The 14,154-nt window shown below is 31.4% G+C and overlaps 1 protein-coding gene and 1 non-coding gene across 2 annotated transcripts in view; one reads left to right on the top strand and one right to left on the bottom strand.

The window, feature by feature from the left end:
* Positions 1 to 8,693, bottom strand: part of eIF3b (eukaryotic translation initiation factor 3 subunit b) — a 33,578-nt gene extending 24,885 nt beyond the window's left edge. The window contains exons 1-2 of the mRNA XM_067285460.1: positions 8,541 to 8,693; positions 53 to 248 (exon numbers count right to left, since the gene is read on the bottom strand). Of these exons, the coding sequence (XP_067141561.1) occupies positions 53 to 248; positions 8,541 to 8,682 (338 nt within the window). The 5' untranslated portion in view covers positions 8,683 to 8,693. The remainder of the gene's footprint in view (positions 1 to 52; positions 249 to 8,540) is intronic.
* Positions 8,694 to 13,232: 4,539 nt separating this feature from the next.
* On the top strand, positions 13,233 to 13,304 carry TRNAH-GUG (transfer RNA histidin (anticodon GUG)). Its single transcript has one exon. It is a non-coding gene; the product is annotated as a tRNA-His (tRNA).
* Positions 13,305 to 14,154: the final 850 nt, after the last annotated feature.

The following is a 14,154-nucleotide window of genomic DNA, read 5'->3' as shown; positions in this document are numbered from 1 at the left end:
AATTTAAAATCATAATTTCACACGTTAAATCAAAAATAAATCATTGTGTTACCCTTTTGTTCTTCCATTTTCATCTACAGGAAAATCTTCGGTAATGATCTTGCCAGACTTTGAAAATATTTTATTTAAAACATTTTTCAACTTCTCAATTCTTTCTGGTCCCACTTGAGGAATTCCATCAACAACAATAATAGATTCAACACCATCAATTTCTTTAGGCTTGAGCTTTAACAAATCTCCAAGTAATTCTAAAAAATTACAGCCAGAATTATTTTTTTTAAAACACATTTAATTAAATATGCTAATATATTCAGTAAAAAAATAAACTATTAAATTTTGATAATTATTCGTTTTTAACAATAAAAATATTCTGATATAAGACTAAACTTTAATTATACAAAATAGTAATTTTAACAAACTTAAAATCAAAAGCAAAATTCATAGAATGAAAATTTTTAACACTAATTCACTAGTAAGCAATATAAACTATTAGTGTTGTAACTTTTATTAAATTGCATATTATAATTTTTTTACAATTCAAGTGTATTATTTAAAAAATCATGTAGAGCAGTGATTCTCAAAGTGGGGTCGCGACCCCCAAGGGGGTCGTGAAAAATATTTGGGGGGTCGCTGAAAAATTGATGCCAGATCAATTTTTTCAAATATATTATAAATTTACTATGGATTCATGTTTAGAAATAATAGAAATAAAAACTATATAAAATAATTTTTACTTAAATAAATTGCACATATAAATAATAAAAATAATATAAATATTTAAATACGAGCCTAACCCCCTCCCTCCGGGATGTTTTTTGACACATACTTATTCTTCGGGGGTCCTTTGAAATTTTTAAGTGCAGAAGGGGGGTCGCGGTCCAAAAAGTTTGAGAAACACTGATGTAGAGTATGTTGTTATAGATATAAAGTAGTAAAATGCCTTGTAGAAAAGACCTGAAGATCTGTGGAAAGGATCGAAAATGTTAGTCCTTCTTTCCATGATTATTTACTTGTATTTTGCTAGACGGTATTTTGCTACTGTATATGTACTGTACACTCCAATCTGAAGAACTGTTGTGAATAGAATGTTATAGAGTTTATAATTTGTAAAATATAGGATGGCCAGATGACCAAGGTAGTTAAGGCATCAAACTCCCACTTGAGTACCCAGAATCAAGTCCAAATTGTCAAAAAGCTCCAGAGATTTTTTAGGGAGTAGTCCATCCCAGATACGTCAGGTCCTGTTCCTCACCATCTGATCACCCACACTGTGGGACTGGCAAAACCCACGATGGGGATATTAAAACAAAAAAGGTCTTCTTAGTGTTCACAGAACAAAATCAAAAAGAATTAAAAAAAAAACTGTAATATATATTATAAAAAAATTAATTTTCTATTTTTTCACCATTAAAACTTGTAATTATTTTAGTGTATTATATTTCTTTTTTGAATATATAATAATATGTCTCTTAGATAATTATGAAAATTTTTATATCATAATAATAATAATGCATCATAAAGAAAATCTTTGTAACTGATTGAATTTTCTATGTAAAGTCATCCTAATAATTTATACTTGTAATAACAGTTAAATAAATGCTAATGTATAGCCTTCAGTTTCACCTACATACAATTAGGTCAAAACCGTAACACCAAAAGGTTTATTCGAAATGCAATGGCTTGAAAACTAATTAATAATAATTATTTTTAATTATTTTAATACTAATATGGATTACTTATAGTATATTCCTAAATATTAATATTATTTCCTATTCATTCTCTTAAAATATTAAAATAAGATTATTTAGTTTTCATTAACAAATATCGTCATATTTTTTTTTATTAATGTAAGTATTTTGCAGTTTATTGAATTTTGGTTTTAGTAAATTATCATAAATTTTAAAATCAAAGCTTATAAATAATAATAAATTTTATTAAACTAATTTAACAAATATTATAATAATTTATGTTAAAAATTAATTTCTCTCCAAGCTTTTTAGCTGATCAGAAATTCTGTTCTCTCTTTTAAATTAGAAATAATGATCAGACTTCAAATGTCAAATTAGAGTTGAAATATATGTCATTAAAATGGGATAATAAAATTTTAATTCTTACGTAAAAATTCCAAAATGTATGTTGTTGATAACTGGAAAAATCTGATCTATAAATATAATAATTATATTTATATTGTTGAAATTTAAAACTTGGTTCAAAAGATGTGATAAAACAGGGATGGCAAACCTTTTTGAGTCTGCGTGCCATATTGTAAGCATACTTAGCTTTAAAAATGTTAATGCATGCCAAAGTCTTAGCCTTCTAATAATGATATTTAAAGAAATTAAACAAATACCCTTTAATTCAAATAAATGTTAAAAATCTGATTGAAAAAAGGATGATCAGGTGTTAAACAGAAAGGATGATTGAAAAAAACAGAAATCATATGATACATTACGTGCCAGATGATTTCTCTTACGTGCCACTTTGGGCACGCGTGCCATAGGTTCGCCACCCGTGATAAAAGATGCTTTGTTAATTGCATCTGATGCCAATCTCTCTACAAATTGTTCAGATTATATCACTTTTCCAAGTGGTTATGACAATTTTTGGTTTAATATTCACAGTATCTTTTGTCATACAAACAGCCTCACCTAATTATTATCCTCCAATTCTGATGATTCTTACATGTTATGAAGTATTAAAAATTGAAATGCATATTTATTTCTTTATTTGTCATCAACAGAATTTCAGTCTCATGTTTAAACAGAACTCAACTGTATAGGAATCACTGAGGAATGATGATGATAATGCTGATCCTCATTGAATATCAGGAATGTACTATATTCTGATGAAAGACAAACGTTCAAAATAATGTGTGACTTGTATGCCATACTTTCCAATCACCGAACACAAGAGTCAAACATCAGTTTGAAGACAGAGAAAACCTGGAAAACTCCTCACGGCCATCTTATCCTGGCAAGACACACACCTAGGACAAAACTACCAGTGTTCAAACCATTTGGCACTGGTGGACCTCCCTAGAATTTGATAATTAAATTAGTTAAAACCTGATGATGGCTAATTAAATTTGTTTTATAGAAAGACAATGTCTTTACTAAAATCAAATTCTGGTTATTATATAGGTTTATTTTCTAAAGATTTTTATAAACAATTAGAAAATTGTTATGGAGGTCTTTCACCCATAAATTTCTCAAAATTCCATAGAAGTTACATAATAATTGCATTTCTTTGAAAAAATTAAATAAATAAATAAAAATACAATATTTAGAGTAGTTCAAAATTAATTTACATACTTTACATCAAAATCCCATTATTGTAATACAATCTCTATCATATTATATAGTATGAATCCATAATGTAGTGATTTTGTTTCATAAATAGGCTAATCAATTTTTCTTAGTATAAAAAATGTTGATAGAAATCTATTATTAATACACATTACAGCATACAGCTTATCAATAATCTTTTTTAGAATAGTGAACTAACCTAGTATTTATGACTTCATTCAAAAATATAAAGTACCAGCTGTTACCCGCGACTTCGCCCGCACGGATTTTGCAAGCAAACACCATTTATATTCAGTATTTCAACAACCATAGTAATTGTTATATAACACCTACCACTGAGAATGATGAGAATTGCTGAGAATCAAACAAACTGTTTTCAATTTGATCAATTTTCTGGAACGTTTACAATCATTCTATAATCGAACCAATATGCAATAACAAATTCAAGTTTAAAAACAGTTCGAACATTTGGTTAAAAAATCAAAATATATAAAAATTTTTATAACAATGTCTGAAATGTTATCAATTTAATACACCTAAGTACTCAAAGAAGACTAAACGTAGTTGAAAACAAAAAATTACATCTAAAATAGTACAGTAGAAGCTGTTCTTCGGGTTAAGCCTTAATTTTCTCCCTCTCCTCCTGCGGGGGAATTTCCAAAAATCCCTTCTTAGTGTGCGTTTTCATGACATACTCTAACTGTGTACCAAATTTCACCACTTTAGGTTCAGTGGTTTGCTCTGGGCAATGATGAATCAGTCAGTCAGTCAGTCAGGACAAGTAATTTTATATATTTAGATAGGTTGTTCAAAATTTTGAAACATTATTTTAATTATAAATATGACAATTAATAATTATTATTTTTCATACTAGTTGGTAAATATCTGTAGGAAAATTTTACTTCCACAAATATTTATCATCTATAAACCTTCTTGAATTATCAAAAGACACTAAAATTTTATAAATAATTAATTTTTGAAAAAATATATTGTTCTGTGTAAGTGAAAATAACTAATTTTTATATATACTTCAATGATTCTTACCAAGGGAATAACTACCACTTCAATGTTTTGTTGTATGTAACTGAATTGGAATAACAATTTTTACAATAATTCAACATTTTTGTTGTTGAATAATTTCAAAATTCTCATAATCATGAAAATGACAGCTAATATCATTATGTTAGATATGTCTGAATTTATGTTTGACAAATAAGATCTACAGAAAAATGGTTTTAAGACAAATTTTACAAGAGTACTGTACACATCTCTTTGCTATTCTATTTAGTATGACCTTTAATTCAGAAACAACTAAGTTTCAGTAGTTTCTATTTAGAAACTGTTGAGTTCTGGCTTATTTTATGCTTGAAAATTTTGTACATTGTAATATTTTTTTCAGATAATTAATCTCCTGGATTATTTAAACACTTTCTAAATTATAAAGTAAGTATTTACCCAAAAATATTGGCAATATTCCCATTGTCAATTGCCATTTTTGCATTTTACAAAAGTTTTAAAGAAATGATAACAATGGCAGCATCAAGCAGCAAAAGTAATTAGTATGACCTTTGCAGAGAAAAACTGCCCATGTGTTAGAACAATGAGGAAAATATATACATGTGCATACACAGTAGTGATGAAAGCTCATCTTTGCACTGATCACAAGAGTATCAACTTCTACTTGCAAAGATATAACAGACAAAATTCTCTTGCCTTTCCTTCAATTTCTTTCAAATGTTACTAAATTAATGTTATAACAGGTTTAGCCTGTTTTAAGAAATGGCCACCACAACACCCAAGTTGTCTCTTATAGAAGTGCGTACCACTATTACAACAAAATTAAGTTGTCCCTTTTTATTATACACAAAAGAAAATTGCTTTTTTCCTGTATCATACAATTAACTTGATAATTTGGAACATGATAGCAAAGAAAAAAAAAGCAGTATTAAAAAAGCTATATAAAAAAATTAAATGCATCACACCTTTCCATAATCATGTACACAGTATAAAATTGTTGGCATAGAAATGATTACAAACACACACACACACATGCATACACATATAGGCCATATGTAGTGGTTATAGGCCTATATAAATATACAGTAGAGCGTCGATAAGTGGAACGTTGGTAAGTGGAATGGCCGGAAAGTGGAACGATTTTCAGTCGGACTGTGTCGTGCTGAATCGAATGTTTTTGATACTAGATTTACTTCTAAAGTATAATTTTCATGTTTTTTATATTCTTTAATATATTTATTTTGTTTGTACAAAATGCAGAAATAATTTTTAACGATACGATAGCCTCGATGATTATTATAAAAATTTTTGTTAAGCTTAAAATCGACGAAAATTCAACACGAAGCGACACGCAACAAAGAAAAATTCAACAGGAAGCGATACGCAACGGAGAAAAATTTGATCATCAGACAGGTTAATGTATTTTTTCGTACAAAGTCGGAAACTGGAACAAATCATTAACTGGAAGGACCCCAGTCCCCAATTGGTTCCACTTATCGACACTCTACTGTATATATATATATATGTATATAGATGTGCGTGTGTTTCCAGATTCCAGATGGAAAACTGATTTATTATCAATCATTATGTAAAACAATAATTACTAACTGTCATATTCATAATTAATATTTATTAAAAAAGTTTTGAATGTTCCGGTACTTTGTTTCCAAAAGGTATCAAAATGAAGAAATAGTTCAACACTAGGAAATATTAGATACTTATGCTGCAATACACACAATTATTGACCTCTATTGACATTTCTGATCATTAAAAATAAAATACTCATAAAAAGAATATCTTCAACATACTATATATGTATGTCATATGGTGGTGTAATAAATGTTTCTCTCCTTTAAAGGAACTTTTTGAAGAAAATACAAAAACAAAAAACTTAGTTTTGACCTACTCTACCATATATGTTTTCAAAATCATTTGATCACATTTCATGAAATGTTATTCTAAATCTGTCAGTAAGTATTATGTTTTGTTGGCCCGGCTGGCAAAGCATTCAACTGCTTTCTTACGGATTAATGGTTTGAATCATTATTTAACTTCGGCATTCTTCCATCTAATGTGATTTGTGGTTATTTGGAATAAGTAAAGAAATCTTATCTACATCATCCATATAATTATAAATGAAAACTTATTAAAAATTTTGAAATAAAATTATCTGTTAATGGACTCTTCATGAACATATATAAAAAGATAAATTGTTTAACTCTAGTAACAATGTAGAATTAAACATGCAATGTACTCTTTGTATGCATACAAAAATAAACATTAGAATGTCTCAAAGTTAACACTGAATTTTAAATATGAATTACAAAATTTCTTAAAAAAGTTCAATAAGATGTAATTAAATTATCATATTACAAAAATTTCAAAAAGAAATTTTTATACATATGGTAAGAATTGTAATTGAGGATGAGTACTCAACTACAATTCTTAATTTTGTAAATCTAAGTAGAAAAAAAAAATCATAAAATCTTAATTGTAATATTGTAATATAACTTTTATTTCTTAATGAAATTATATAAAAATAAACTATATTTGTAAAATGAAAACCATTCATCTTACAAGTCTCTCTTCCAGTTTTAATTTTGGATTTTAAGCTATATTTATTATTTGGATATATTTTGGCTAACTGAATACAGTGATGCCTCGGTTTTCGTGGATAATCTATCCAAAAACAATCGGCAAAATCTGAAACCGACAAAAACCGAGGCAATTATTTCCATATAAATCAATGTAAATCCAATTAATTCGTTCTAGACACTCCCAAATACATACCAAAAACACATTTTATAGAGAATAAATATAGTGTTTAATATTTGAAACAATAAGAAATTAATATAAAATGAATATAAAAGACTAATGTAAAAATAAATGAACATTTAACATGTCATTCGAAGGGCTGCTGGCTCTGGAAACTTTCTTTGGTCCCATGATAGAGCTAAAAGGAAAGGAAAGCAATGGAATTTGCTAGATGTGCAGGGTAATTCTCAATGCCACACTGAGACAAGAAACAAGAAACAGCACAACACGAAACATCACCACACTGAGCAGGAAAATGCATGGGTCGCCCTTTGTTTTCACAAAATTAGCAGCAAGGTCACGTGGTCACACCAATGAAATCTGAGACAAATTTTTCACAGAAAAAAATCAATGAAACCGAAACTGACGATAACCAAAGTCAATGAAAACTGAGGTATTACTGTATAAAAATGTTACATAATCTGAACTAAAGGTGGGCAATAAACTTATCATATATCAAATTTAATAACTGGAATTAAATAAATAATTCAAAATAATCTGAAAGAAAAAAATTGCTCCAGAGTGGACTTGAACCCACAACTCCTGCTTACCATGCAACCATAGCTGATGAATATCTTTTCTGGTCAATGAACAATAACACAAATTAGCCCATAAATACCTATAAGATATATGCCAAAGCCTCTTAATTTTTAAAAGACATCTTTCAACATTTATTAAGAGCAAAAAAAAATATGTAAAATTTTTAAATAATTGTTTCATACCTGCAAAGTTTTAGCGACCCCCTCAAACTTTCATCGATCCTATCGGGAAACCTCGATTTAAAGAACCAACAGTAACGAGTAAAGCAGCTTAACCCATATTTATTCTCCAAGTTTTTTTTAAGCCAATATTTAAAATTAAAAATTTGTAGGCTAATATAGAAATAGCTTTTTGTTGATATCTCTATTGCTTACTCATACATGTAATCAATAAAGTCGGATTATGTAGCAATAAATCAAGTATCATATTAATTTATTTAAAAATTATTAATAAACATTTAAAGTATAATAATTTATTCATTACCTTACATTTCCTTATTTTTTAAATAATTTAAACAAATAAAATTATCTTTATTTTTTCTTTATTTCTATTATTTAAATATTCAAAGCATCTCGAAGTCAAACATTCTTTAAGTGTATACAATACACATATTGAATAACCTCGCGAGGACCACAATATAAAACACTTTTAAAAGTATTTTAAAAAATACTTTAAAATGCTTCATATTTTATAAAAACAAAATGACTTTTACGTAATATTTGACGAATTCACAAATGCTAAAATTAATAACACATATTCCACATTTAACACTTAATTCAATAAGATAGTAGCACGTTGACAAACTTAACCCTAATCACGGTTGTACAATATTGCATATTAAAGCGGATTTTTATAAAAACAAACCTTCGTCTGATATGTCTTCAACGAATCCTTCCGGATCAGCAAAATCGGGTTCGTCTTCGAAACCATTTTCCATTACATCGTCTTGTACAGGTTCGACATTATTTTCGTCCTCCTTCTGAATACCATCCTTCTCGGCAGCCATCTTGAAAAATACATGCGACACATGTCTACTGTGATGTCACACACAAAAATTATTAACGTATTTTAGAAAGTAAAATAAAGTTAAGCTCGAATTTGTTGTATTTATAATTATACTTAATAAATTTTTAAAATTAATTTATAATTGCAGTAAATTTATTTTATATTTTACCGTTTTAGAATTTTACTTATTTTATCTTTATTTTTCTTTTTAACTTCTTCCGACATGGGACGTTAATATGACCTTTTTAGTAAACCCATTATGGGTTTGGTCAGGTGGCTGGGTGTGAAGGACGTAGCCTGACATACACTGTGTATACGAGACAGATCGCCATAGAAAATTTTTTAGGTTGTCTGACTGAATTCGATTCCTGCCAACCGGTGGCCGATCGTGGGTTCCCGCCTGCCTAACGGGCTGGCCACGTGGCATTTTTCGAGTTTTCTTTAAGTCAGCAACACCTAAATTAGAGGCTAGTTTCACTTAAAAGATCTCCCGGGACTCATTCCCCACTCGGCAGATCGTCTGTATGTCGCGTTGCCGTGCACGAATAAAACTAAATCAAATTTAATTCTGGATTCATTGAGCGATGGGGTATAAGCCTTAACTACTTTTCCCTCTTACCAAACAGGCAAAAATACACAATTTAGAACCCAATACTGTGTCCAATATTTAGTTTATAATTATAAATTTATAGAGCAGACATAATTGGATAAGTTTGAAAAACATCTATGTATATATATTTGTATATATAGTGCTATTTTTCGACCGAAGTGCACAGGTACGCCGGTCCGGCAGGTAACATAAGGAATGGAAACAACTATGAAGTGGAAAATACCGTTAAGTACGGTACATTATAATGAGTGGTACAGAAACGAACATTAAACCTAAATAATTCTATATATATTATTAACTGTCACAGATCATAAATTTTAAGTCCCTTATGTTTTATTTTATTCATAATTCCATCTCATTATCTTACAATATTAATTTTTTACAGAATAATTCATTTTAAGGCAACGTGTCTGTTCATAAATCTATTTTATTTTCACTTTTAACTAATAATTTATAATTAGGAATAGAAAACACAAGTATTGTACCGCTATACTTTATAAACCACACTCACTACAATCCATTTTATTTAAAGAGGAAGACCACAAGTATGCCGAAAATGTTATAAAGATTTTTTGGTAAAATTAGCATACTTATATGATACTTTTGAAAAGCTGAATGCTTTGAATCTTTCCTCTCCTTGCAGAGAAGCAACATACCCCTTTTAACAAAGACATCTAGTATCAACTAGTTTCAACTAGTTAAACGTGTTCTAACTAAAAACTGGTTTTGACTGCAACATATAGAGTGATTCGAGGTAAGATGGTAAGCGGGAAAGATGCCTACTTTTTGATATTTTCAAACGGTGACGTCAGATATTGTCACGTGTTTGTATGATGAATCGTTGGGCCAATATTAAGTGCGGAAAGCTGTAGTTGGCTACCGTTACCTCATTTTCTACATCTGAAAAGAATAAAAGCGAGATAAGAACGAAGTTTTTGTTGCGAAATGTTTCTAGAATCGTTTTAAAACTAAAAGTTAAAATAGAATTTATTAAAAATTGCAAAAAACAATGTGTGATGAGTTAAGGTTTTAAAGTTTCCATTGTGAGCTACCTCCGATCCCGATCGGACGCGCTGGAACACGTGACTTCACTAGGCATCTTACCCCCCGTCTAATGGGAAAGATGTCACATTTTTCTTGGAATAACATGCCTACTTTTTGTTAATTGAATTCCAATATGCCTATTTTTAATAAATTTTTGTTTTCTCGTTTTATTGCAGGATATGCATAGAAATTATATAAGGACTTTTCAAAAAGGTTTTTGGACTGAAAAAAGCTTTCAGCTAGCTATAGAGCGCGTTAGAACGGGCAGAAACTTAACAATACTTATACTGCGCTGCAGGGCCGGATTAAGCCTCTAGCGGGCCCTAGACAAAATTTAAATTGGGGCCCCATTTAAATAAGTTGCTTCTAAACAAATCTTATATAATGTGACATTAGCGTAGCTAGCATGGGTGACACCCGGTGCGGATATCGTGGTGTCACCCCAAGTCACATCGTAGTGTCACCCTTTTTAACTCTTTTATAAAACACTATTTAATTGTAATATCTTCGCACTCGAGCAACTTGAACGCTATACCGAAGATGCGATGTCGCTACGTATAAGTTTAGATTTAGAAAATAAATCATAACCATATATGAAGAATATTTCTAGATGGTGCGTCTCGTAGCGTACATTACTTCTGACGCACGGGTTGCCGTTGACCTTTTTTTTTTTTTTTTTTTTATTTTTTTTTTTTTATTTTAACTCTTTCCGCCCTGTGGGCACTAAGAGGGCCTTTTTTAGTAGGCCCATTATGGGTTCGGCCAGGTCCACAATGGGGCGACCGGGTGGTGAGGGACGGGGCCCGACATATCCGAACGGACCACCCCCGAAAAATTCCTGGGGATTATTCGACCCGTTCGGATTCGATCCCGGGTCCCCCAGAGCGGTAGGCTGCCACCTTTACGCTCGGCCATCCGGCCGTCCGGGCGGAGCTTAGTAGGAATTCTTAAATACAGCCTTTTGTGTCCTATCGAATTTCTTAAATAATTTTAACTCGTTTTGAAACAGAAATGAAATCTTCTGCACTGAAGCCGGGCCCCTCCGAATTACGGGCCCTAGACATTTGTCTACTTTGCCTATTCGATAATCCGGCCCTGATGCGCTGTTATACTTACTACGAAGTACTTTGTAGTACATATGCAATAAATTAAATTTGGTTAAGATATTCAAAAATTAATTTCATGCAATTATATTTGGTATCTTACCCTAATGGCATTTGGCATCTCACCCGGATACTTTTTTTTTTTTTTTTAACTCTTTCCGCCCTGTGGGCACTAAGAGGGCCTCTTTTCAGTAGGCCCATTATGGGTTCGGCCAGGCCCACAATGGGGCGACCGGGTGGTGAGGGACGGGGCCCGACGTATCCGAACGGACCACCCCCCGAAAAATTCCTGGGGATTATTCGACCCGTTCGGATTCGATCCCGGGTCCCCCACAGCGGTAGGCTGCCACCTTTACCGCTCGGCCATCCGGCCGTCCACCCGGATACTTAGGGTGAGATGCCTAAAATGCCAGACAGTGAAAAAGTCGTCATTGCAAACACAATATACAATTATTTTTCATATACTCCAAACTTTTATTTGAAAAACATGCTCAAGAATATGATATTTTCGTTAGAGGCCTCCAAATTATCGCTATAATTTCCTTCATAAGCAAAATGTTAGGCATCTTCCCCCGAATCACTATACATAACTCTATTTATTTCCCCCAAACATATTTATGTAGCTGAAATTAGTTTTAACTAATGTTAAAAGTTAAAACTAGTTTTATCTAAAATCAAAACATGTACAGCAGTAAATTAACTAGAAAAAAAACTAGAATTTACTGCTAGTCAAAAATGAATTTGAGTTAAAATTAGTTTTAACTAGACAAAACAGGTTTTAACAAAGACATCCAGTATAAACTAGTTTCAACTAGTTAAAACGCGTTCTAACTAAAAACGGGTTTTGACTGTAACATATATAAGTATAGATAGAGATAATTAGAATTAGTCTGGTTTATTCGGTTACGGCAACGCGAAAAGTGAGCGATCTGCCGAGAGCGATGCCTCCCGGAAGGACTTTTATGGAAAACTGGTCCCTATTTAGGTATTACTAACGTGAAAAAATCCGAAAAACTGCGCGTGGCCAGCCCGTTGGCCAGGTGTGAACCCAACGACCAACTACCATTGCTACCAGTGGTTTTATCCATTCTTTCTACATTTTGGATTATAGTGGTTGTGAGAGCGCTCATGACAAAGCCACATTAGTGGAGAAATAGCATCATGCAGCAGCTAAAACCACGGAAGAGCTGTGTCTGGTGAAAATTCACTTGCAGACCATTCGTAAAGGAAACGAACAATTATTTATTGTGACATCATCACAATGCCGGGTTGCAATTTTTAAGCAAATTTATTTCATTTGAAATATATGCTCTCAACCTCAAATCAGTAGAGACTTGTCCCTGTATATCGTACTTTTCCTTTAATAGTGTCGTGTCGGTCATCTATCTAACACTTTTTTTTGGGGGGGATATTTGAATTGAAATAACGTGACTTTCGATTTGCTTCGGAACTTCCTATGTAGTTAGTTAATCGGGGATTCCTGCCTCAGATTTCCATATCTGGTTTGATCTTTCGTCTACCTAACTCCGTTCTCGAGATTAAGAAAAGACAGTGGGAATTTATAGGTGTACAATTTTCTAAAATTGCAGCCCAAAATAAATTATTTGATATATTAATACCACAAGGAGATGCTAAAATGTTAAAATGTGATCTACTGCAGAATACTACGATATCTGCAGTATTCTGCGAACTGAGTCACGTTGAAACTACTTTTCGTATTTTTTCATTCTGTTACACTCGAGTGACTTCAGATATTTATAGGGAATAAGAAGAGTCTAGAGACGTGTCGGAGTTGCCGTGATCGTCTAGTGGTTAGGACATTGCGTTGTGGCCGCAATAACCCAGGTTCGAATCCTGGTCACGGCACTTTTTTTTTAGCAATTAATAACGGCGAATTCTTTAAAGTCCTTTTTAAATGCGGTTTGTATACGTAATTTTACATTTGAGTTTTTATTTATATCGTTTAATAATAGTTTTTAAACGTTTTTAAGCTACATTTTTGTTTCTATTTCCAAATAAAAAAGATTTTAGTCGAGTATTTTTTTCAACGACAATAAAAATGTTAATGAAAACATTGATGTTTCAAAAATTCTCATTATAGAAAATCCTCATTAATTCGAAATTCGAAGGATGAAATAATTGCGACTTCGAATTATCCGAAATTTATATATTTCTATGCAATATTCCAATTGCCACCTAACCCATTCATTTTTTAAGCGAATGGTATACAGGACACTACTTTCATAAATTAATAATAATAAATAAACTGCGGGTAAACAGCGCGTGTCGCACGAGAACCTCACAAGTTGCTAAATAGGTTTTATAAAAAGTCAAGCAGAATTCTTCGAAATGTGGCCTAAATTATTTTTAAAGGGCATAAAAAGTAGTAGGTTGTCCAAAGATAGTAAGTAGCCTACAAATATCTCAATTCGCTACTTGTCGAAATTGTAGCCCAATCTTGTAATCCCGAAACTCAACTACATTTTATGACATAAGAAAAAAAAGGGGTAGTCCACGTGTAAGGTGTATGAAGGCAAAGCCATATTAACCAGATTAGAGTTATTCTCGGTCTATTGTTCTCTTACAGCATGGAGGCGCTTCGATCTAAACGAACAAGATGACGTACGCCTATCACAATTTAAACAGAATTTTCGCTTTGAATTTCAAAATAGCCCTATTGGAGCTAAACTAATTCCTTAATATGTAAAGTTTTATA

Source organism: Centruroides vittatus, unplaced genomic scaffold, assembly GCF_030686945.1.
Source record: "Centruroides vittatus isolate TY-2023 unplaced genomic scaffold, ASM3068694v2 scaffold_2569, whole genome shotgun sequence".
NCBI lineage: Eukaryota > Metazoa > Arthropoda > Arachnida > Scorpiones > Buthidae > Centruroides > Centruroides vittatus.
The sequence above is the reverse complement of the archived record's forward strand: the minus strand, read 5'-3'. Positions and strand labels throughout refer to the sequence as shown.